The 22,402-nt window shown below is 41.2% G+C and overlaps 1 protein-coding gene across 6 annotated transcripts in view; it reads left to right on the top strand.

The window, feature by feature from the left end:
• Window positions 1–22,402, top strand: part of focad (focadhesin) — a 255,026-nt gene that overhangs the window by 93,353 nt on the left and 139,271 nt on the right. For all 6 annotated transcript variants that reach the window (XM_063069010.1, XM_063069012.1, XM_063069008.1 and 3 more), the window contains 3 exons: window positions 1,189–1,395; window positions 4,188–4,275; window positions 22,014–22,219. In XM_063069010.1, the coding sequence (XP_062925080.1) occupies window positions 1,189–1,395; window positions 4,188–4,275; window positions 22,014–22,219 (501 nt within the window). The remainder of the gene's footprint in view (window positions 1–1,188; window positions 1,396–4,187; window positions 4,276–22,013; window positions 22,220–22,402) is intronic.

The raw sequence follows: 22,402 nt of genomic DNA, 5'->3' as shown, positions 1-22,402 counted from the left end.
TTTCTTATAGCTGATTTTTATGTTGATCTTGCAATTATCACATAATTAACACTCTATTGTTATTTTCAGCCTAGCATGTTCATTCACATTCCATGTTTTCTCCCACTTTGCTTTTTTCTTTTGTTCATCCTACCCATTTTGTTATTTCCACTTTCTTATTGTAATTGTTTCTGGTTCCTGTTTCTTTTCCTATTTACTCCTTCCTGATTCCCCTTGTTCTTTATTTCTTTGTCCTCCCTTTGATTGCTCACTCATTCTATTCTCTCTCCTTCTCCCTTGTTTTCATGCCCCACCATTCTGTTTCTGTTCTCTTCATCTGTCCTCTCTTCCTGTGCTGAAGCTTCTAAAAGCAGAATGCCACAAGTTCAAGGCCCACCTCAGACCCTAGTCTGAGTTTAGGGACCACTATGTTGCTGGAGACGCCAGCTTTCTGATGTATTAAATCACAATATTTGTTCTTCAGATACATAGGATCACAGTAGCATTACAAGATTATCAGGGAAAAACTTTATATCTTGTCTGGACTCTATGTCCAATATCTGTACAGATAATTTTCTTTAGATTATTTCTCTGCGATTTATGGGACTGAACTCTACCAATTATTTGGTGTGTTTGCCAGTCAAAATAATTAATTAGCTGTGGAGTATTATGGGAAATTCTAGAAGCGGAAGATTCCAAATATTTGTCAAATTTACCTTTCTTTTAATTTATCTCTCAACAAAGAGTTTGAGAGGAAAAGCAAAATTGATCTTCTCGTATTAGGAGATCTTCTGACAATGGGATGGTTTTTGGTCTTTGTGCCAACAGAAGGTAGAATTTGTTGTTTTATCTCAATTTCTGACCTTTTTTTTGCAGTTTCTTCCCATTCACAAAGCAACTACTAGATTTGTCAGCTCAGCAGGTGTTGCAAGTCAAAACATTTGTATAAAAAATCATTTTGAGCAGTTGATGAGGCACCAACTGTATTAGAAGACTGTTTCTTTTGGTACATCTGTGCTTAAACTTCTCTCTGCATTTCATTAATGCACCAGTTGGATTTTCTATTGGACTTTTAATGCCACCCATATTAAAAACTGAAATCTCAGAGTACGAGTCTGGTTTTCAATGAAGCACATTGCAAAGATGAAATGTGTGCAGCTGGGATGATTGTGCTGTACCAATGTCAAAATTTCTGCTCTATTTCACCAGGTGACCAGTTTGGTGCATGTTACGGAAGCTGCAAATTTTCTGAAGGCATTATCGCTGGCCTTCCTTCGCCATCCTCACTTTTGGAAAACTGAGTTGGCCCAGCTTTCCCTGCAACTGCTGTGTGTCTGTGAAGTTAGCCTAAATATTACAGGAGAGTTCTTTTCCCTTATTCATCAAATTCAGATGATTGTCAGCACTGTTCCTAAGGTAGGTGGTGCGGGTCTTGTGTAGAGGAGAAAGTAAGATTTGTCCCAGTGCTTTATTGTGACAGGTTATGGTAATATTTTCACCCTCCATTCGTGTCATTCAATTAAGTATATTTCCTGTTTGAAATGCCAGTGCATTGTCGTGTTTGAGTGTAATGAAACCTGCATTATTCTCATGTCCCGACCAATAAATACTGTATCCTGGTATTGAGTCGCCTGGACATATAGTTGCAGATATTGATGTTCAGCACTCTCTCAAAAATATCTCGTGGTATGTATGATATGCACACGAGGTTCACCAAAGGTTGAGTCACAGAGCCTTGAAAAGAAGCCCTCCTTGTCCATGTTGGCCGTTGTACTTATTTTCGTAAAATCCGTTTATCTGAATTTGGCCCACAACTTCTGTGCCTTAAATATGTATATACCCTGTTAAATATTCATTGTAATTTTATCATTTATTTGGGTATTATTCATTCCTTTACAGAATGGAGTCCCTGAGGCAGTCCTATATTGAGTTCAATGCTGACTGGCAACTCCTGCGATGCTTCTGATACCAAAACGTATTGGTCTCTGCCATTCCTTTGGGTTCATCAGATGCATGGAGAGGAGGAGCTTGCTTGTATTGCCATATCGTCTTGCCCAGGCTTGTGTACCTAGACTGCTAGGGTACAATATCCATGGTCAACGCTGACCAGTAAAGGCCTCAACAACAGCTGGGGTTCCCAACCTGGGATCCATAGACCCCTGCTTAATGGTATTGGTCCATGGCGTAAAAAAAACATTGGGAACCCTTGCTTACAGGGATATCAGCTAAAGATTAAGGGTATCAAAAACCCAGATTGATTAATGTACTGTGGGTATTTCGGTCAAATCAAATACCTTGGCATAATCTACCGGTCACATTGTACTCACTGGCTTTGTCCATTAACATTGTGTTCATGTTGTCTAGAAAGCAGGATGCCTGCCTCCCCAGGTGCTTGGCTCCAAATTAAATTACTTCAATTAAAGAAGTGGTTCTTGTTGTGAATTGAACTGTGCTTTAGAAAAAAAACTGAGCTAATAAATGCCTCCTTAATGGTTGATTCTCATAAAACAATTGTAGGCCCAACTCCAACCTTCAGATTGTGTAACTTAGTTTTTATTTCCTTCAGGCTGTATGAAGTCTGTGTGCCCACAACCTCTGTTGTTTGCTGCTATCTCAGCGGCATCACTGAATATTGAAAAGTTTATTACAGTCATCCGTACAAGATTGCTTGTGTCCTCCAGATTTACAAAAGCATAAATCTGCCTGTTTTCTGGGTGTGCAGTATGAGGTCTTGAATTGGAACATCTTTTCCAGTTATTTAGCAATATATTTTGTGTTTTAAATTTTGTCCTGTGAATCTTTGAGGTGCAGTATGTTGGCAAATGCAGTGGATGAAATGCAGTATTTTGTGAAGATTTCATTATGCACATAGGTGATTTGATGTTACAGTATTCATGTTATTCATGAGCAAATCTGAAAATGTTCAAGCTTTGCTATATTTCTTTCAGCAATTTTTGTTAAATATATTCACTATCCCGGAAAGAATAAAGTAGTAATTGTATCCCCATTTGTATTTGAGGGAATTTGTCTAATTGTATTCATCATTATGTTTGTACTTTGGTTTTCTTTAATAATTCTCAAAAACTTGTCAGATTCATCATGCAGTCTGATTGTGCTCCAAATGTTGTGTTGTTCGAAGTTCAAGTTCAAAGTACATTTATTGTCAAAGTATGTATACTGTGTACAACCTTGAAATTCGTCTTTCAGGTAGCCACAAAACAAAGAAACACAATAGAGCCCATTTTAAAAAAACACATAACAAAGACCCTCAAACACCCAATATGTGAATAAAGAACAGATTATCCAAACGCTGAAAAAGTAAATAGATAACACCATAGAGCATTAACCGCAGAGTACTTGAAAGTGAGTCCACAGCCATGGAGCCAGATCACTGCTGAGGCGAGTTAAGGCAGTCCAGGAGCCTGATGGTGACAGACCAATATCTGCAGAGTCGGTTCAGCGCTGAGGCGAATAAAGCCAGTCCAGGAGCCCAATAGCTGCAGAGTCAGTTTAACGTTGAGGTGCCTTGATTAAATCACTCAAATAGTAAAACAAAAAGTGAACAATAACACATGGAACATGAACCTCAGAGCCCTCAAAACTGAGTCCACAGCTGCGGAGCCTGTTCAGAGCTGAGACAAGTGAAGCCCATAGAAGAGCTCGATGGCTGCAGGGCAACAGTTGCTCCTAAATGGTGGTGTTGGACTCGAGACTCCTGCACCTGCAGCTTTTTGGTGATAGCGAGAGCAGAAGACTGGTTAAACGCAGGCCGACACCGCTGAACACTTGTTGGTTTTCCGCTGTCATCTGTGACAATTTTAATCTTGCTCAACGCTTTAATCGGTGCAGAGTAATGGATCGGACCGTGGGTTCATGTTCTGCTACTAGGTATCGATGCAGTGTATACCCCCAGTGATGGCAACCTCAGTCGTACTTGCACTCCTGATTGTCTAGTTTGCTGAATCCCTCAGGAGATCGCAGAAGTTGCAGATCATTTAGTCAGCTAAGAAGTACATCGCTAAAAGGGAAATTACAGGCTGCAATCGATTGCAGTTCAGAAGAAGTATATCTAGAAGAAGAGGATGTAGTAGTTTTGTGAGCTGTCTAACATATCACCATTGGTCACTGGTGTCATCTTGATGTGAAAAGTTGGGAGCTAGTTGTGATTATGTTTGTGAAAGCAAACAAATTAATCTGTTCTTTTACAGAGTATTCCTGCTGAACAGATGCTTGTCGGACTAAGCCTACTTCTTCTCCATACTCCAGTGGGTCAGCAGCATTTTATTTTGGAGCTTGGTAAGCCTGAATTTAAATGATGGTGGTAAAGAAAAGACCAGCTCATTTTAGGCTCTTAAATAAAATTTTAAGCAAAGTGTGAGAGATGACAGACACAGATTTTCATCTTCAGTTAACCTTGATGGAAGTGGGTAGAATGAGTTTCCTACAGATATTCCTTAACTCGGATCAATTAAATTCTGAAGCATCTGTGCCAAGCAGTAAAACAAGTCTTGTATTTATTAACTGCAATATACTTGATGATTATACCTGTGATCTCATATGAATCACAATGACATTTATTATTATTCACAGTAAATAACCCAGATTTAACACAAATGTTGGAGTACCTTATAAGCATTTGATTTATGTGCCAAAATATTTTGATTTCTAATTTTTAAAATATGTACCTATTTTTTCTGCGTTTGTTTATGCTTTCCCAACAACTAGTACAGTTTTAGTCAAAGCATAAACTGTAGCTGGTGAATTGGGAAGAGTGTGTTTCTGAGAGAACAATTCTGGTTATGTGCAATGGGATCAGCAAATAGATTTGTAACTATATTTTCTTAAAAGTGAAGTCAAAATCCTGTGTCAGATGTTATTCATTGCAAAAGGGCCATTTCACTTCTCTTCATCGATGGGTACTCTTGACAAAAATAACTAACTCCCCCTTGCTTTGTCACTGGAACATTGTTGGTGGCCAAGAAGTTGGAAATCCTAAGGCAATGAGGCATTTCAATGGTATTCAAAAATGTTGTCAAAAGATTGCTTATATTACTATTGAACCTTTGTTATACTGAAGGTAATTATTTTCTAAAACATTTGTGCCATGTGGTTTCATATTGATCTGTGATTGAATGCATTGGGTTCGGACTTGTTTTTGATGCAGTGCAAACAGAATGGGGTTTAAGTAGATCCTTCTCATTGCAAACTTTAATTTTTTTTCTTGTAGAAACAAATTATTACATTTGTAAGTAGAATGCATTTTTTTGTGGTTTTTGAGTGCTGCCCTGCTCGTGGTTATAGTTGTTATTAGATGATAAAAGGGATTAATTGTACATTGCACTAAGCAGCAATGGGGTGTAACACAAAACTTTGCAGCTTTATAAATGTCTGATTAGACGACGCATGGAGTATTGTGTTCATTTCTGATTGCCTCATTGTAGGAAGGATATGGAAACCTTAGGGAGGGTGCAGACGAGATCTACCAGGATGCTGCTTTGATTAGAAAATTATGAGGAAAGGTGATGAGAAAAAGTTCTTTGGAGCGAATGAGGATGAGAGGTGACTTGAGAGAAGTCTGTGAGTTAATAAAAGGCAGAGAGAGACTGGACAGCCAGTACCTTTCTCCCAGGGTGGCAGTGGCTAATATGAGATGGCATAGGTTTTTGGCAATTGGAGGAAAAGATGGGGGGGGGGTGAGGTGTCAGAGTTGGTGTTTTTTTTTGAGATTGGTAAGTGCACAGAATGCACTGCCAGGGTGATGGTACAGGCAGATACATTAGGGACATTTAAAGACTTAGATGGACATATAGATGGAAGAAAAATGGTTAGATATATGGGAGGGAATGGTTAATAGGGTCTTAGAGTAGGTCAAAAGGCTGGCACAATATCATGGGCCTAATGACCTGTGCTGTACTGTACTGTGCAATATCCTAAAACACTGGTTGAACTCATCAGGTCGGGCAGCATACATGGAAGGGAATGAACAACTGACGTTTTGGGCCAAGGCTCTATCAGGGTTAGTTAAAAAAGGAGGAGAGAGGTCAGACTAAAATGGTAGGGGGTGCAGGCGGGAAGAGGGAGAAGCACAAGTTGCTAGGTGATTGGTGAATCCAGGTGAGGAGGTAAGAAGGGATGGTGGGGGAGAGTTGTAAAGGAAATGATGTGAGAAACAGGGAGGTGATAGGTGGGAGAGGCAAAAGCTGAAGAAAGAAGGAAAGAAGAAGCAAGGAACATCCCTATGGGAGGAACAAATCCAATTCTCCTTGCTTTAAAATGGCAATCAAAATTGATGGAAATTCTTTCATAAGCATAATCCTCTTATGTCTAGTTTTGATTAAGTTGAACTATCAACAATAGAGACTTAATTGAAGCAATAGCTAAGTAATGTCACTTATTTTTATCGGTATTTTCATATTTTCCATAATCCATGTCTTTGGACTCTGAGATAACATTGTTTAGCTGCAGCTCCTTTGCGATTCTTAAACAAGGCAATCTTAACAATGTAACACATACAAAATGCTGGAGGGACTCAGCAGGTCAGGCAACATCTATGGAGAGGAATAAACAGTCGATGTTTCAGGGAGGGGAAGGAGTGCAAGCTGGAAGGTGATGGGTGAAACCAGGTGGATGGGGATTGGTGGGGGTGGTGAAGGGAGAGGCTGGGAGGTGTAGGTGGAAAAGGTGAAAGGCTGAAGAAGAGTGAATCTGATAGGGAGAGTGGACCATGGGAGAAAGGGAAGGAGTAGGGGCACTATGGGGAGGTAATAGGCAGGTAAGGAGAAGAGAAGAGATAAGAGAGGAGCCAGAGTGGTGAATGAAAGAAGAGATAAAAGAGAGGGTGAATATGATTGTCTTAGCAATAGTAAGAGTAGTTGGAGAATCACATGGCATTGAAACAGCCTACCACTGAGCATAACCATCAAGCGCTTATCTAAGCAATCTCCTTTTTTCCTCTTGCATATCTGTACATCCACCCTCCTTTTTTCTTCTGCCATCTATATTTTGGCAATATAAAGTGGCCAATTAACTTTCCAACTTGTACACCTCCAGCGTGTGGAAGGAATCAAAGCACCTAGACTGAAACAGTGAGATCACAGGGAGAACTCATTGATAGCCTTTAAGGATAAGTCTGAACCCAGGTTGCTAGAGCTCTAAAGCAACGGCAGTACCCACTGCACCCGCTACATCATTCCAACAGTGTGGACAAAGGAAATGGAAAAGGCAATTCTTGCATCTTCTTCTTTGGCACCTCATCTAAATTGAGGATTTGTTTCTACTCTAGTTCTGTGGGATTTGAGGTGGCTGAGGAGACCAGTGTGAGAAGCTGCAGATTTTGAAGAGCTTGCTGGTGTAGGTGGATGGGGAGTAAGAAGGGAAACGGTGGTGCACTGCTTGCATCACTTATACGTGATCTTGTTAAATAGATTCAAGAGTTTCTGTGTCATCTGGAATGAGTGGTCATGGACCTCAAATTCCTGTGAGTCTGTGGCGATATTAAATATATTCATGAAGACTTTAAGAATATCCCTAATTATTTCCTGTATTTATTTGGTAATCTGCCTGTAATAGATTGCAGAGTAGAATGTCTTGTTTCAGGAGTCTGGTGTTGGCTGTAAGAACAATGTGACCTGTGCATTGGAGCTATCTTGTTGAGTGGAAGAGTATGCTGATATCAGCTCACTTCATTTTTTTTTATTGAGATACAGTGTGGAATAGGCCCTTCCAGTCCTTTGAGCCACACTGCCCAGCAATCTCTCAATTTAATCTTACCGTAGTCACAGGGCAGTTTACAATGACCAATTAACCTACCAACCAGATTTGGATTGTGGGAGGAAATCAGAGCACCCGGAGGAAACCCACGCGGTCACAGGGAGAACGTACAAACTTTTTTTTAATACTTTATTTTCAGAATTTAAAAAAAACAATGAAATCAACAAGTATAAAAATGAAATAAGCAAAAAAAAGGGACATTAGAGGGATGCCTATTGTATAAAGTGCTCAAAAATACTAAACATTAAATCTCAAATGAGGGCCATGAGAAATCAGCTGGAGAGAAATTGCTCATCTGCCCCCGGCCTCGTCTAGGTAGGCAAGAAATGGATCCCAGAGCGCCGAAAATTTTTAATTGAATTGGTTCTCAAGAACCTAAGTTTCTCCATCTGTATGACTGAGATCAAATCAGCCATCCATCTCCGAAAGGAAGGGGGAGAAGGTGATTTCCATTCCCTCAAGATAAGTCTTCTGGCAACAATCATCCCCAGCATCAGAGACTGTTGTATGGCTGCAGGGAAACAAACAGTAGATTGTGAGCAGCCAAATATAGCAAGACCAGCTTCCAAGGGGAAGGATCTTTTATAGGCCTTTGAGTACCAGTCGAATATTTTGGACCAAAATCCAGTGATGGGCAAAACCAAAAGGTGTGTGACGACGTGGCTTCCGTCCCTTGGCATCTATCACACATTGACGAGACAGAAGGGTAAATTCTGTGCAATCTAAGTTTAGAGTAATGGAGACGGTGGACAACTTTAAACTGGATCAGTTGGTGCCTGCTGTTAACAGAGCAAGCCTGTATCATAGACAAACACTTATCCCAGGCAGCTTCAGATAATTCAATGCTCAACTCCTCTCTCCAGGCATCTCTAATCTTCACAGTAGATGCTGCAGTGCAATTATCAAACAAACGTACAAACTTGGAAATGAGATGCCTGGAGTCAGGAGGGTTCTTTAAAATATCAAAAAACATACGTTTCCCTGGAAGGATTTCAAAATTACAAATCTTAGATTGAATGTAGTGTCTAATTTGTAAGTAACAAAAAAAGTGCGAATGAGGCAGCTCAAATTTCTTTTTCAGCAGACTAAATGTTGCAAACCGTCCCTCTATGTACAGGTCTTCAGTAGAAACTAGACCCTTCTCCCTCCAAGCATTGTAGGCTTTATCTCACCATGAGGGTAGAAAGGAGTGATTGAAACAGATTGGTGTTTGTACAGAGGTCTCTGGTAAATTCAGAACGCTCCTAATCTGATTTAGAATTCTGACGGAATTTTTCAAAACAAAACTCAAACTTTTTTTTTGAAGTCTCAGGCCTCTCTAACTTAGAGAACAGCATGGCTGGCAAGGAGGAATTGACAACAGAGTTAGACTCCATACATAGCCACAAGGGAGCCCCAAGGGCTAGGTTATCTGGAGCCCCTTGTTGCCAAAACATTAAAGCCCTAGTGTTGACAGCCCAATAACAGTGTCTGAATACAGGTAATCCCAGCCTTCCTTCAGACTTGGGCTTTTGTAAATGAATTTTCGAAATGCTGTGATTCTTATAATTCCAGATATAAGACAATATTATGGAGTCCAATTCTTTAAAGAAAGGTGATGTATGAAAAACGGGGAGATTTTGACAAAGATAGAGAAACATAGGAAGGGAAACCATTTTAATTGAATTTATATGACCAATCATGGACCAGAGGTAGGGTTTTCCAACTTTCTATATTTTTAAGTTTTGAAATAAACTCTGCAAAGTTTAATTTGAATATTAATTTAGGATCTTTGGGGATTGTCAAGCCAAGATAAGTAAAGTGATCTTTAACTACTTTGAACAGGACACTTTCCAAAAAACCCCATGTGTAGTCGTTGGAGAGGGGCACAGTCACTTTTTGTCCAATTGATTGAGTATCCCGATAGTCTACCAAAATGGGTAATTAAATCTAGAAGAAGGGGGAACTGACTTTTCTGAGTTTTGTAAGTAGAGTATCACATCATCAGCATATAAACTACAAACATTTGTAATAAGTGTTTCAATACCTCCCAGTTTCAAACCCAGAATATTTGGGTGACTTCTTATCTTTAGGGCAAGGGGCTCTACCGCGACGGCAAAAAGGGCTGGCGAGAGAGGGCACCCCTGCTGGACTGAACGGTGTAGGGGAAACAGAGTTGAATTAGTTATAATAGAACACATCGGGCTGGCATATATTGGTTTTACCCAAGATACAAATGACTCCCCGAACCTTAACCTGTACAGTAACTCAAACATGTAAGGCCACTCATTCTGGTCAAAAGCCTTCTGTGCATCAAGGGATAAAACTGCTGCCCCACTAGCTTTCCCATAATCAGCATATATAGTATTAAGGAGGCATCTGACCTTGGAAAAAGAGAACCTACCCAGGACAAATCCTGTCTGATCAGGATGAATGATGGATGACAAATGCTTATTTAGTCGGTTAGCCAGCATTTCAGTAATTACCTTTCTATCGAAATTCTGAAGTGCAATAGGCCTATAGCTGTCCGGATCTGTTTCCTCTTTACCTTTCTTTAAAATGAGGGAAATGTTAGCCTCGTACAGTGTTCTAGGTCAGCGGTCCCCAACCACCGGGCCGTGGACCGTACCTGGCTGCAGAGCATGTGCTACCGGGCCACGAGGAAACGATATGAGTCAGCTGCACCTTTCCTCATTCGCTGTCGTGCACTGTTGAGCTTGAACATAGGGTTGCCAACTGTCCTGTATTTGCCGGGACATCCCGTATATTCAGCTAAATTGGTTTGTCCCGTACGGGACTGCCCTTGTCCCGTATTTCCTCCGCCAAGGTAGAGCATTCCTATGAAAATGTTTGTGCCGAAATGGCGTGAAACGAGGAAGCAATTATCATTAATTTATATGGGAAAAGTTTTTGAGCATTCCCAGACCCAGAAAATAACCTACCAAATCATACCAAATAACACATAAAACTGAAAAGAACACTAACATGTAGTAAAAGCAGGAATGATATGATAAATTCACAGCCTATATAAAGTAGAAATAATGTATGTACAGTGTAGTTGGGAAGATTAAATCAAAACCGACTTGTGGGGAAAAATCGCCGTGTACGCGCGTGCACACGCCATGCATGTGCGCACAGGTGCCCGCGCAAGGCTTCATGGTCATGGTAGTCTTTCCTGGGTAAACGCAAGTGTCCCGGGATTTGACTGGTACTTTTGTCCCTTATTTGGGGGTGAGAAAGTTGGCAACCCTAACTGTAAAAGACATGTTGAGGTGTGTTTAACCCTACTTGAACACCCCCCTCCCGGTTGGCAGGTTCGCAAGAAAATTATCGATATTAAACTGATCCACGGTGCAAAAACCGTTGGGGACCCCTGTTCTAGGCAAGGCTATGTCTCGCTTAGAGTAAGAAATCATTCTGAGGAGAAGTGGGGCAAGGATATCACAGAATTTCTTATAAAATTCACAGCCAAGTGAATCTGGCCCAGCAGCCTTGCCGGATGGAAATGACTTAATGGCAGAAGTTATTTCTTCCAATGTGGAGTCAGAATCTAAGTCCTCCCTAGCAGCGTCACTAAGTTTTGGCATTACAAAAGAATCAAAGAAGTCATTCAAATCAGATTGAGTGGCATTACATTTTAGAAGTGTAGAGTTCACTGTAAAATTCTTTAAACCAGTCATTTATCTCCTTGGGGTTGGTTAACAGGGTACCCACCCTCGATCTAATGCAATGAATTGACTTTAGGGCCTGGGCACCCCTGAGCTGCCGTGCCAGGAGCCTCTCAGGCTTGTCCCCCATTTCGAAATGCTTTTGTCTTAATTTTAAGAGGAGGTTATTTATTTGACTACCCAAGATACAATTGTACTCCTATTTAAGCTTCATTATTTTATAATCTTCAGAGGATTTCAAAGCCTGGTATGTCACTTCGAGGGTTGGGAGAGTATTCTCAATCTCGAATAATCTCCCTTCTCCCTCCCTCTTAGCAGCAGATTCATAAGAAATTGTATACCCACAAATTACAACTTTTAATGTCTCCCAGAGTGGGGAATCTGACACCTCGCCATTATCGTTAATTTCTATAAAATCTTTTAATCTGGTGGTGATATATTCTATAAATTTCTTATCGGCGAGTAGGGAGGGGTTAAATCTCCAGGAATAGATTCGTTTGGAAAGGGAGAGATTTAGGGACATTGTCAAGGGGCTATGGTCAGAAGTTAATCTATTATGGTATTTTGTATTGGTAACACGAGATATTAAATGAGAATCAACCAAAAAATAGTCTATTCTACTATAAGATTTGTGAACATGAGCATAATAAGAATAGTCCTTGTCGATGGGATGTTGAACTTGCCAAATATCTACCAAATTCCTAGATCTAATCAAGTTATTTAGGACCTGCACTGACACGATATTTAAGGGTGGGCGGGAGGACAATCTGTCTAAATATGGACCTAGGTAGCAATTCAAGTCACCGCCAATTATTATATTTGAATTACTGGCATCTTGAAGTAAATCAAAAACTTTCCTAAAAAAATTTGACTGGTCTGTGTTTGGACCATAAATATTAAGGAAGGTTAGCGGAAACGAATTAATGGTGCCAGAGATCATAATAAACCCGCCGAGAGGATCTGTGGTCATGGAAGTGAGTTGAAATGGAATATTTTTCCTAAAGAGGATGGCCACACCACAGGGATGAGAAGTAAATGGTGACTGGTAAGCCTGCGATATCCAGCTCAATCTCAATCTGCGTTGCTCAGTTACTTTGATATTGGTTTCCTGTAGAAAAATCACATCTGCAGATAGAGATTTGAGATGTCTAAAAACTTTATCCCTCTTAACAACATGTTCAAGGCCCTTAACATTCCACAAGACTGTTGTAATATCTTTACCCCCCAGCTGCGTTCTACTGCAAGGCCTCTGCATAGGAGAATAAAAAGAGAGTATTAGAGTTGAGCACAAACATAGTAAACAATGCAAAATAACTGGCAGCCTCATAAGAACACAACATACACAAAAAAAACGTCTGAGCTATAAACAAGAACAACACACACCCTAACCCACCCCACTTCGTTTCTTCCTAAACCAGACACACAGTTTCCCATTTCCATCCCAAAAGGAGCTGCTGGGCAGGTAACAAACATTACACAGTTATCACAAACCCCCTCTCCGAGAAAATTTATAACACAAATTATATAATACTGTTAAACAGATGCTAATAGGGCTGGGGAGAGTTATCCAATGTCTGCACCTGAAGCTGAACATTCATGACACCAACTCAAATTTAACCCTTATAATAATAACAATAATATTTAGAACATTCTCTGCAATTAAATCCCAGTGCAGCATACAGCATTGCAAAACTACATATAACAAGCAGGTCCCTCCCCTTGTCCCAACATAGAAACCGGCACAAATATAAGCTGAATAAACAGTGTCAACATATCTACTCCCTTTTGCGTGCATTATTCCTTTCCAAGAATTGTGCTGCTTCTATCAGGTCATTGTATACTTTAGGCGCTCTTCCATCTTGATGGTAAATATAGAGCCTCGCTGGATACCATGGGTGTGCTTGATTCTTCCATTACGCAGAGTTTGCAGTACATCACGAAAGCAATGAGGTTGAGTCATCACCTCTTTAGTATAGCCCGGGAAGATCAAGACCTTGTTTCCCTTGTACTCCATGGGTTGTAGTCTGCTGCGGTGCAGGATCAGCTCTTTGACTTGAAAGTGATGCATACGTGCCAAGATGGTGTGCGGTTTAGCGCTGGCCGCTGGCTTTGGCTGGAGAAAGCGATGTGCACGATTGACTTTAACCGGGTACAGGAAATGCTCTTCCCCGAGCAACTTGAGAATTAGTCTGGAAACAAATTCAGTAGGTTTACCATCCTCCTTGCCCTCTTGTGTCCCTACAATCTTAATATTATGTCTCCGGGAACGAGCCTCTAAGTCATGCATTTAGCTTCAAGCTGGCTATTTTGTCTCATTAGCTCTGAAAACTTAGCTTCAAGCTCTTGCATGCGTGTTTCAAGATCGCTAGTAGTTAGTTCTTGATTAGCCACACGGGCTTGTAAGTCAGTCTGGGAGGCCACAAGTGTCTGAAACTTGGTCTCAAAAACATCAAAGCGGTCGTTAATGCTGTGCAGAACTGATACAGAAATCTCCTGACCTAATTCCTTGCACATGGCGTAAGTTTTATCCAGCGGTTATCTCAGATGCGGAGAAGTTCTTTACAGACTCGTTGTTAGCACTAACTTCGGTAGTTTGGCAGTCAGCGGTCTTGGCTTTATTTGCCTTCGGCATTGTCAAACTTTTCCAGACACTTAGTTTAGGCATACACTGTTGGCCTATGAATAAATAAAATACGGTATAATAGTAATTTTATCGAGGCCACGGAGAGGAGCACTGACCAAACATGTCTGATGCATACGCATGCGTACTAGCGCCCCCCCGAACGTACAAACTGCTTGCAGACATTGGCAGGAATTAAACCCTAGTTGCCTGTACTGTAGATTGGTGTGCTAACCACTATGCTACTGTACTGCACTGGGTTTGGAGGATTTTGTGGAATGGTCATTGGTGGTACCTCTCTTGTGGTTTGAGATGCCTTCTGTAGGTAGTTTATAGCTCCGAAGCACATAGGATGATAGTACAAAAAATTTTTTAAAAAGCTAAAAAAAAATGCGAAGTATGACAGAAGGAGAGGGAGATGGAGACCACCACCCTGGCAGTCTGTTTTGAATGTGTACCTCTGTTTAAAAAAAAAAATGCCCTACACTTCACATTTAAACTTTCCACCTTTCACCTTAAATGCATGGCCTCCACTGTTTGACATTACTACCCTGGGAAAGGAATTTCGACTCTATAGCTGTCCATGCTAATCCTAAGTTTATAAAGTTCTGTTATCCTCCTCTCAGCTTCTGACACTCCAGAGAAAATAACCCAAGTTTGTTCAACCTCTTCTTGTAACCCATACCCTCTATCCAGACAATATCATTGTAAACCACATCTAAAATCTTTTCAAGCCATCTACATCCTTCCTTTAATAGGATGGCTGGATTTGCACACAGTACTCAAAGTGTGCCTAATCAGAGTTTTATCTAGCTGCAACATGGCTTCCTTACTGTTATACTCACTGCCCTGACAAGTGGAGGAACAGAAATGACCAGCTCTATTGTAGACTTCAATATTGAATATGGAGAGCTGCAACATTCCCAGATAGATGATGTCACTTGACGCTTGAATTTTTTATCCCACTCTTATTCTGACATAACTGAATGTAGTCTCCTGTACTGTTATATCGAGATCAATCAGTTGCTTGAGAAACAGTAGCTTGTCTTCTGTCTGGGAGATATGTAACCTTCTGATCTCAATTCTACAACTTTTGGCAATTTTTCTCTGTTAATCTGAACTGGCTGGTCCTGTTAGCCTATTGAAAAGATGACTTTGTTTATGGCAACGCTAGCTTCGCCCTATTAAAGAAAGTCCATTTGTGTTATACATCCCTACCTCACTTTCTTTGCAACTGAAATCTGGTCTTTGACTGGAAGTGTTAATTGCATTTCTAAATCCACAAGATACTGCCGAACATGTTGGTATTTCCAGCTTTTTTGGTTATATTTCAAATTTCTAGCCTATCGAAGTTGCTGGTGAACGCAGCAGGCCAAGCAGCATCTATAGGAAGAGGTGCAGTCGACGTTTCAGGCCGAGACCCTTCGTCAGGACTAACTGAAGGAAGAGTGAGTAAGGGATTTGAAAGTTGGAGGGGGAGGGGGAGATCCAAAATGATAGGAGAAGACAGGAGGGGGAGGGATAGAGCCAAGAGCTGGACAGGTGATAGGCAAAAGGGGATACGAGAGGATCATGGGACAGGAGGTCTGGGAAGAAAGACAAGTGGGGGGGGGACCCAGAGGATGGGCAAGAGGTATATTCAGAGGGACAGAGGGAGAAAAAGGAGAGTGAGAGAAAGAATGTGTGCATAAAAATAAGTAACAGATGGGGTACGAGGGGGAGGTGGGGCCTTAGCGGAAGTTAGAGAAGTCGATGTTCATGCCATCAGGTTGGAGGCTACCCAGACGGAATATAAGGTGTTGTTCCTCCAACCTGAGTGTGGCTTCATCTTTGCAGTAGAGGAGGCCGTGGATAGACATGTCAGAATGGGAATGGGATGTGGAATTAAAATGTGTGGCCAGTGGGAGATCCTGCTTTCTCTGGCGGACAGAGCGTAGATGTTCAGCAAAGCGGTCTCCCAGTCTGCGTCGGGTCTTGCCAATATATAGAAGGCCACATCGGGAGCACCGGACGCAGTATATCACCCCAGTCGACACACAGGTGAAGTGTTGCCTCACCTGGAAGGACTGTTTGGGGCCCTGAATAGTGGTTAGGGAGGAAGTGTAAGGGCATGTGTAGCACTTATTCCGCTTACACGGATAAGTGCCAGGACGGAGATCAGTGGGGAGGGATGGGGGGGTACGAATGGACAAGGGAGTTGCGTAGGGAGCGATCCCTGCGGAATGCGGGGGGGGGGGAGGGAAAGATGTGCTTAGTGGTGGGATCCCGTGTGAGGTGGCGGAAGTTACGGAGAATAATATGTTGGACCCGGAGGCTGGTGGGGTGGTAGGTGAGGACCAGGGGAACCCTATTCCCAGTGGGGTGGCGGGAGGATGGAGTGAGAGCAGATGTAGTTGAAATGGGGGAGATGCGTTTAAGTGCAGAGTTCTCAAAACTCTGCTCTTAAACGCATCTCCCCCATTTCACGTATATCTGCTCTCACTCCATCCTCCCGCCACCCACTAGAAATAGGGTTCCCCTGGTCCTCACCTACCACCCCACCAGCCTCCGGGTCCAACATATTATCCTCCGTAACTTCCGCCACCTCCAACGGGATCCCACCACTAAGCACATCTTTGCCTCCCCCCCCCCCCCGCATTCCGCAGGGATCGCTCCCTACGCAACTCCCTTGTCCATTCATCCCTCCCCACTGATCTCCCTCCAGGCACTTATCCGTGTAAGCGGAACAAGTGCTACACATGCCCTTACACTTCCTCCCTTACCACCATTCAGGGCCCCAAACAGTCCTTCCAGCTGAGGCAACACTTCACCTGTGTGTCGACTGGGGTGATATACTGCGTCCGGTGCTCCCGATGTGGCCTTTTATATATTGGCGAGACCCGACTCAGAGTGGGAGACCGCTTTGCTGAACACCTACGCTCTGTCCGCCAGAGAAAGCAGGATCTCCCACTGGCCACACATTTTAATTCCACATCCCATTCCCATTCTGACATGCCTATCCACGGCCTCCTCTACTGTAAAGACGAAGCCACACTCAGGTTGGAGGAACAACACCTTATATTCCGTCTGGGTAGCCTCCAACCTGATGGCATAAACATCGACTTCTCTAACTTCCGCTAAGGCCCCACCTCCCCCTCGTACCCCATCTGTTACTTATTTTTATGCACACATTCTTTCTCTCACTCTCCTTTTTCTCCCTCTGTCCCTCTGAATATACCTCTTGCCCATCCTCTGGGTCCCCCCCCCCCCCAACTTGTCTTTCTTCCCGGACCTCCTGTCCCATGATCCTCTCGTATCCCCTTTTGCCTATCAGCTGTCCAGCTCTTGGCTGTATCCCTCCCCCTCCTGTCTTCTCCTATCATTTTGGATCTCCCCCTCCCCCTCCAACTTTCAAATCCCTTACTCACTCTTCCTTCAGTTAGTCCTGACGAAAGGTCTCGGCCTGAAACGTCGACTGCACCTCTTCCTACAGATGCTGCCTGGCCTGCTGTGTTCACCAGCAACTTTGATGTGTGTTGCTTGAATTTACAGCATCTGCAGAATTCCTGTTGTTTTCTAGCCTATCAGTTTGTCAGAGGTGTGAAAGATTTTTAAAAAATCATTCCACAGTAATGATACAGCCTTGTTTGACACTATTCTGGGAATGTGGCCAGGGAAGTGACTGGAGCTGAGGTCGGAAACATGGAGCAGGTGTGCCTTCCTGATTGTATGTTAAATACAGTATCAGTTTCTGCTCAGCAGGAAGTAAAGATAATGACCCCTAGTTTCAGTTTTTTGAATTACAACCTTTTGCCTCTTAATTGCACAAAGATAATCTGGAATGTTACTATAAATTACGGAAGCAAAAGCTGGAAATATATGTATTTTCAGTCCAATGAAGATGATTTTAGAGCTCATGGCATTAAATTCATATTCTTGCTAAGAGTGATCAAAATGTAGAATGTTGAGGCATGACACCATTCACAAGAAAAAAATTGCATTGTAACTTATTAATTGGATGAATTGAAATGGGCTAACAAGATTCTTCGCCCTAATTACCTCATATAGCTGACCTGAGCCAGTCATGTTCTTAGAGAAATTAACAGAGACAACACTTCATATTGGGGATTATTTGATGGTTCTCTTACAATGGTAAAGAGTACCTTGTACTGAATCATTGTATTTCTTGATAAATGATTGAACTGATTACTGAAGCATTCCAAATGAACAGAAAGCTTTTAGGAGTGATTCTCTAATGTCCAAGCTTATCTACACGTGTTTCACTATTGGTAATCAATTAGTGTGAACTGGAGCTACTTTTGCTGACTTGACCATTTCTTTAAATAGTTCCATCTCTGTCGAGTGACTGTGTTAAACAAGATTTGCCCTTCTCCATTCTCTACATCAATAAATATGAGCAAAAGGAAACTCTTTGCTGAATATAAATACTTTAATGTCTTTATGAACTAACCCTCAGTGTTATCTAATGCCTATGGAAAACAGAGCAAATGCATGTTTTCTATCATGAGGTAAGGAAACTGATTGAGGAAATGAGTGAGAAAGGGGCAAGAATCATAAGAAATAAATGATTAGAGAAATTAAAGGCTAACGAAAAATGGAAGGGAAACTGACTAAGAAACAAGATAGTTTTATTTGGAGATTTAAAGAAGTTGTAGAAATATTTCAGAAATATAACAAAAGTGCTGGAAAGGAAGTAAAGAATATTTTGAGTTAATGGCCTTTAATCAGAATTGGGTGAAGTGGGAAAGCAAGGTTTTTTTTTGCTGGAGAAAGCAGAAGGGGCAGATAAAACAAAGGGAACGATAGGTCAACAGTGACAGCAATGTAACAGTGGAGACCAAGTGAATCAAACAAACACTATGGTGGTGACAAAGAGAGAAAATGAGAAAGAGTGGTCATCAAGGCTTTTTAATGATAGTTATTGTGTTTGGAGGAGACCTAAATAGAGAGAGATGAATGAGAAAGATGATAGAATATAAAATATCGCTGCATTTGTGGGTTGCAAACTGAATTATTGTAAAAATGGGTGGTTGATGCTCGACAAAGACTTGGTGGGCTACAGGGACTGATTGCTCTGTGACAGAGTGGTTGATTAACATGTGAATTAAATGAGAATGTTGGAAGTATCATCTGCTCTGATAATATCTATGGAAAGAAGAAAATCTGTGTTAACAAGATTCATGGCACAAACTGGAAAGGCTTATCTGATAATTCAGTCTTAAGCCCCCAGAGCTGCAACTTGTCTAGTCAGGGAAGTCAGAGGCCATTCCTTTTTCTCAGTTCCTTCATCTCTGCCACAGCTGTTATCAGGATGAGTCTTTCCTTTCCAGAAGATCTGAGATGACCTCCTTCAAAAAACTGGGTTTCCTTTCCTTTGTCATTGATGCTGCCCTCACCTGCATCTCCTCCACTTCCTGGACATCCATGCTTACCATCTTCCTCTCTTAACCCTTCTGTTCTCCTCACCTGCTGATCTCCTCCCTCTGGTTCCCTTTTGCCTTCCCTTTCTCTCATGGTTCTCTCTTCACTCCTATCAGATTACTTCTTCAGCCCTTTACCTTTTCTACTTGTCACCCCCCAGGTTTTCCCCCACCCCCCTCCCCCACCTACCTACCTCCCTCTTCACCTGGCCTCACCTATCACCTTCCAGCTTGTAACCCCACCTTCTATGTAACAAGGGAGTTACATAGAGAGTGATCTCTGTGGAAAGTGGAGGGGCAGTTGGAGGGAAGATGTGCTGATGTTGGGATTCTTTTGGAGATATTGAAAGTTGCAGGGAATAATGTGCAAGATGCAAAAAGCTAGTGGGAAGGTAGGTAAGGATAAAAGGGAATCCTATCCCTGTTATTTTGAGAGTTGGGCGTGTAGATGGGATGAGGGCAGATGTGCAGAAAAAGGAAGAGATACTGTGAGTGTGGTATTGATAATGGTAGAAGTGAAGCCCCATAATTCCAAAAAAAAAGGATATCTTGGATGTTCTTGAGAACTGAACTGGTGGAGGTGGAAGAACTGAGAGAAGAGGAGCATTTTTACAAAAGAAGTATAGTCAAGGTTCTTTACTACTTCCACCTATCATATCCCAGTTTTTCGTATCACCTCCTCCCCTATCCGGCCATTCACCTGATCTCACTTGTACATACAAGTTGCACTCCTCCTCCTCCCTGTACCTTATTTTGATTTCTGCCCCCATCCCTTCCAGTCCTGATGGAAGGTCACAGCCCAAACTGTTGACTGTTTATTTCCCTCCATAGATGCTGCCTGACCTGCTGAGTTTGTCCAGTGTTTTGTGTGTGTTGTTATTGTAGCCACTACTTGAAAACAAACTAAAAGTTACTGAGAGGCTCAGTGAGGGAATATCTCGTGGTATGACACGCTTCCAACTAGCCAAATTCCAAGTTGAAAAAGTACGTTTAATCCTTTATTAAAAAAACTAACAATAAAATTATTCGACTCTTCTATAATTCATGTAAAACAAAACAAGTGAGAGGAGAATAATTGGATTAGATTCAAACAAAGATGAGCAGTCAACAAAAATACGCGCTCCCATTTCACCTCTTTTCTCTGCTGCCTGCCAGGTGAACAGGCGACCATGTTCATTTATTTTCACTGCCACTCAATCCCATGTGACAAATTACCTTAACCCAGAGTGACAAACAGCTTCTTCCCCTCTGCCATCCGATTTCTGAATGGACATTGAACCCATGAACACTACCTCACTACTTTTTTATTTTTATTTTCTGTACTACATATTTTAATTAAACAAGCCTACCAGCAAGTTTGATTATTGGAAGAGAAATTGAGATGGGCTGGCTTGTTTTATGACTGTCCAAGTAAAGTACATAATTTACGTTAACTTATACATTTATATATTTAGTTCTGTTGATATAATTTTCTTGTTTTAGCATTGGATTATATATTTGCACTATCATTTGCCCTGTTCATGTATGAAATCTGTCAGTCTAGTATGTTTAATTACTCCAATTTCCTACCCCAGTTTTCAAGCGTCAACTTCAGTTGCATCCCTGCTGTTCAATTTGAAATGCTGTCAATCTGCATTCCATTTGGAGAGCAATCATACTGCTTTAGATTGCTCTCTCTGCATGGCGACAAATTATAAATTGGTCTAAATCATTTTGACAAAGATCATGACATTCCAAACCTTCTAAGTTGATGAATTTTACTTAACAGAGCAAAATAAGCATTTATTTTTACCAGCCTGGAAGCTTCAAATTAATTGGAATCCATGGCATATTTCATGTTGGGAAAAGGTGCAAGGCAAACTACCATAAACATTGTTCTGGTATTGATCACAGTCTTCATAAATTTTCAATATTTACCATATTATTGAGACATTTTAAAAACCATTTCTATTCAAAGAATTTAGACATTACTGGCATTGACATTATTTATTGTCTGTCCTTTGTTACCCTAGAGATATGGAGTCTAACGCATTCATGAGTTGAATGTGGACCAGAAAGAGTAAGGATGGCTGTTTTCTTTCCTGCAGAACAACAGCGAAAACTTGGGGGGCTTTATGAGAATGTGATGGTTTCATGGTTAACTATTACAGAGACTAGCACTGTTTTTAAATTCCATTGAAAAAAAATTACTCTATCTTAATCTCTTAGCTGTGAGGGTGAGGCTTATACTCTTGTCTCTGGGTCAGTCGCCCAGAATGTTGCCTACTAGTTGTGATTTACTCCAGTGTATCACCATGCCAATAGTATTATGTCATAGTCTTATTAAGCTCCACAGTTGTAGCAAATCAATTATATACTGTAGATATTTGAAACTTCTATTTTGCATTGCTAGAATAAGACTATTCATATGCTTATTGCTTTGAAATTTGCCTACGAAAATAAGAATATCAAAGCTCTATTCTTGCTGCTTGAATTTTGAAGGCATTTTTCACATGGTGTGAAGATGAATGTGATCTGAAATTTTTCATGTACAATAAAATATAAAGGGGAATGAGATGTTTTTTCTACTATTGACAGCATTGAAGATCCTGTCTTTGTCACCTTTGAGTAATTCATCCAAAGTAGCTCTGGTCCTAGTGATGCCTTTGCTGCAGATAGCATCTTCTGCAGTGGCTATGGAATGTACATCAGATGCAGATGTTACCATGAACAACCAACAATTGGCTGTCAAACTGCTTGACATCATCCAGAGTGACAAGATTGAGTTTGTACGCAGACAGGAGGTAGGAAAAGGATTTTTTTGGATCTTCTGATTTATAAATTACTATAGCATGTAAAAAGATTTTCCTTGTATTTTGGGAGAAAGTTTATCCACAGTTTAGTGATATTTTGTTAAGGATCATTGCATGTTGTGTTTGTTTTCATTTCCAAGTTTCCTCATAAACAGTGTAGATACATGTAGCTTC

The sequence above is a fragment of the Mobula hypostoma genome, chromosome 16 (assembly GCF_963921235.1).
Source record: "Mobula hypostoma chromosome 16, sMobHyp1.1, whole genome shotgun sequence".
Taxonomy (NCBI): Eukaryota; Metazoa; Chordata; class Chondrichthyes; order Myliobatiformes; family Myliobatidae; genus Mobula; species Mobula hypostoma.
The sequence above is the reverse complement of the archived record's forward strand: the minus strand, read 5'-3'. Positions and strand labels throughout refer to the sequence as shown.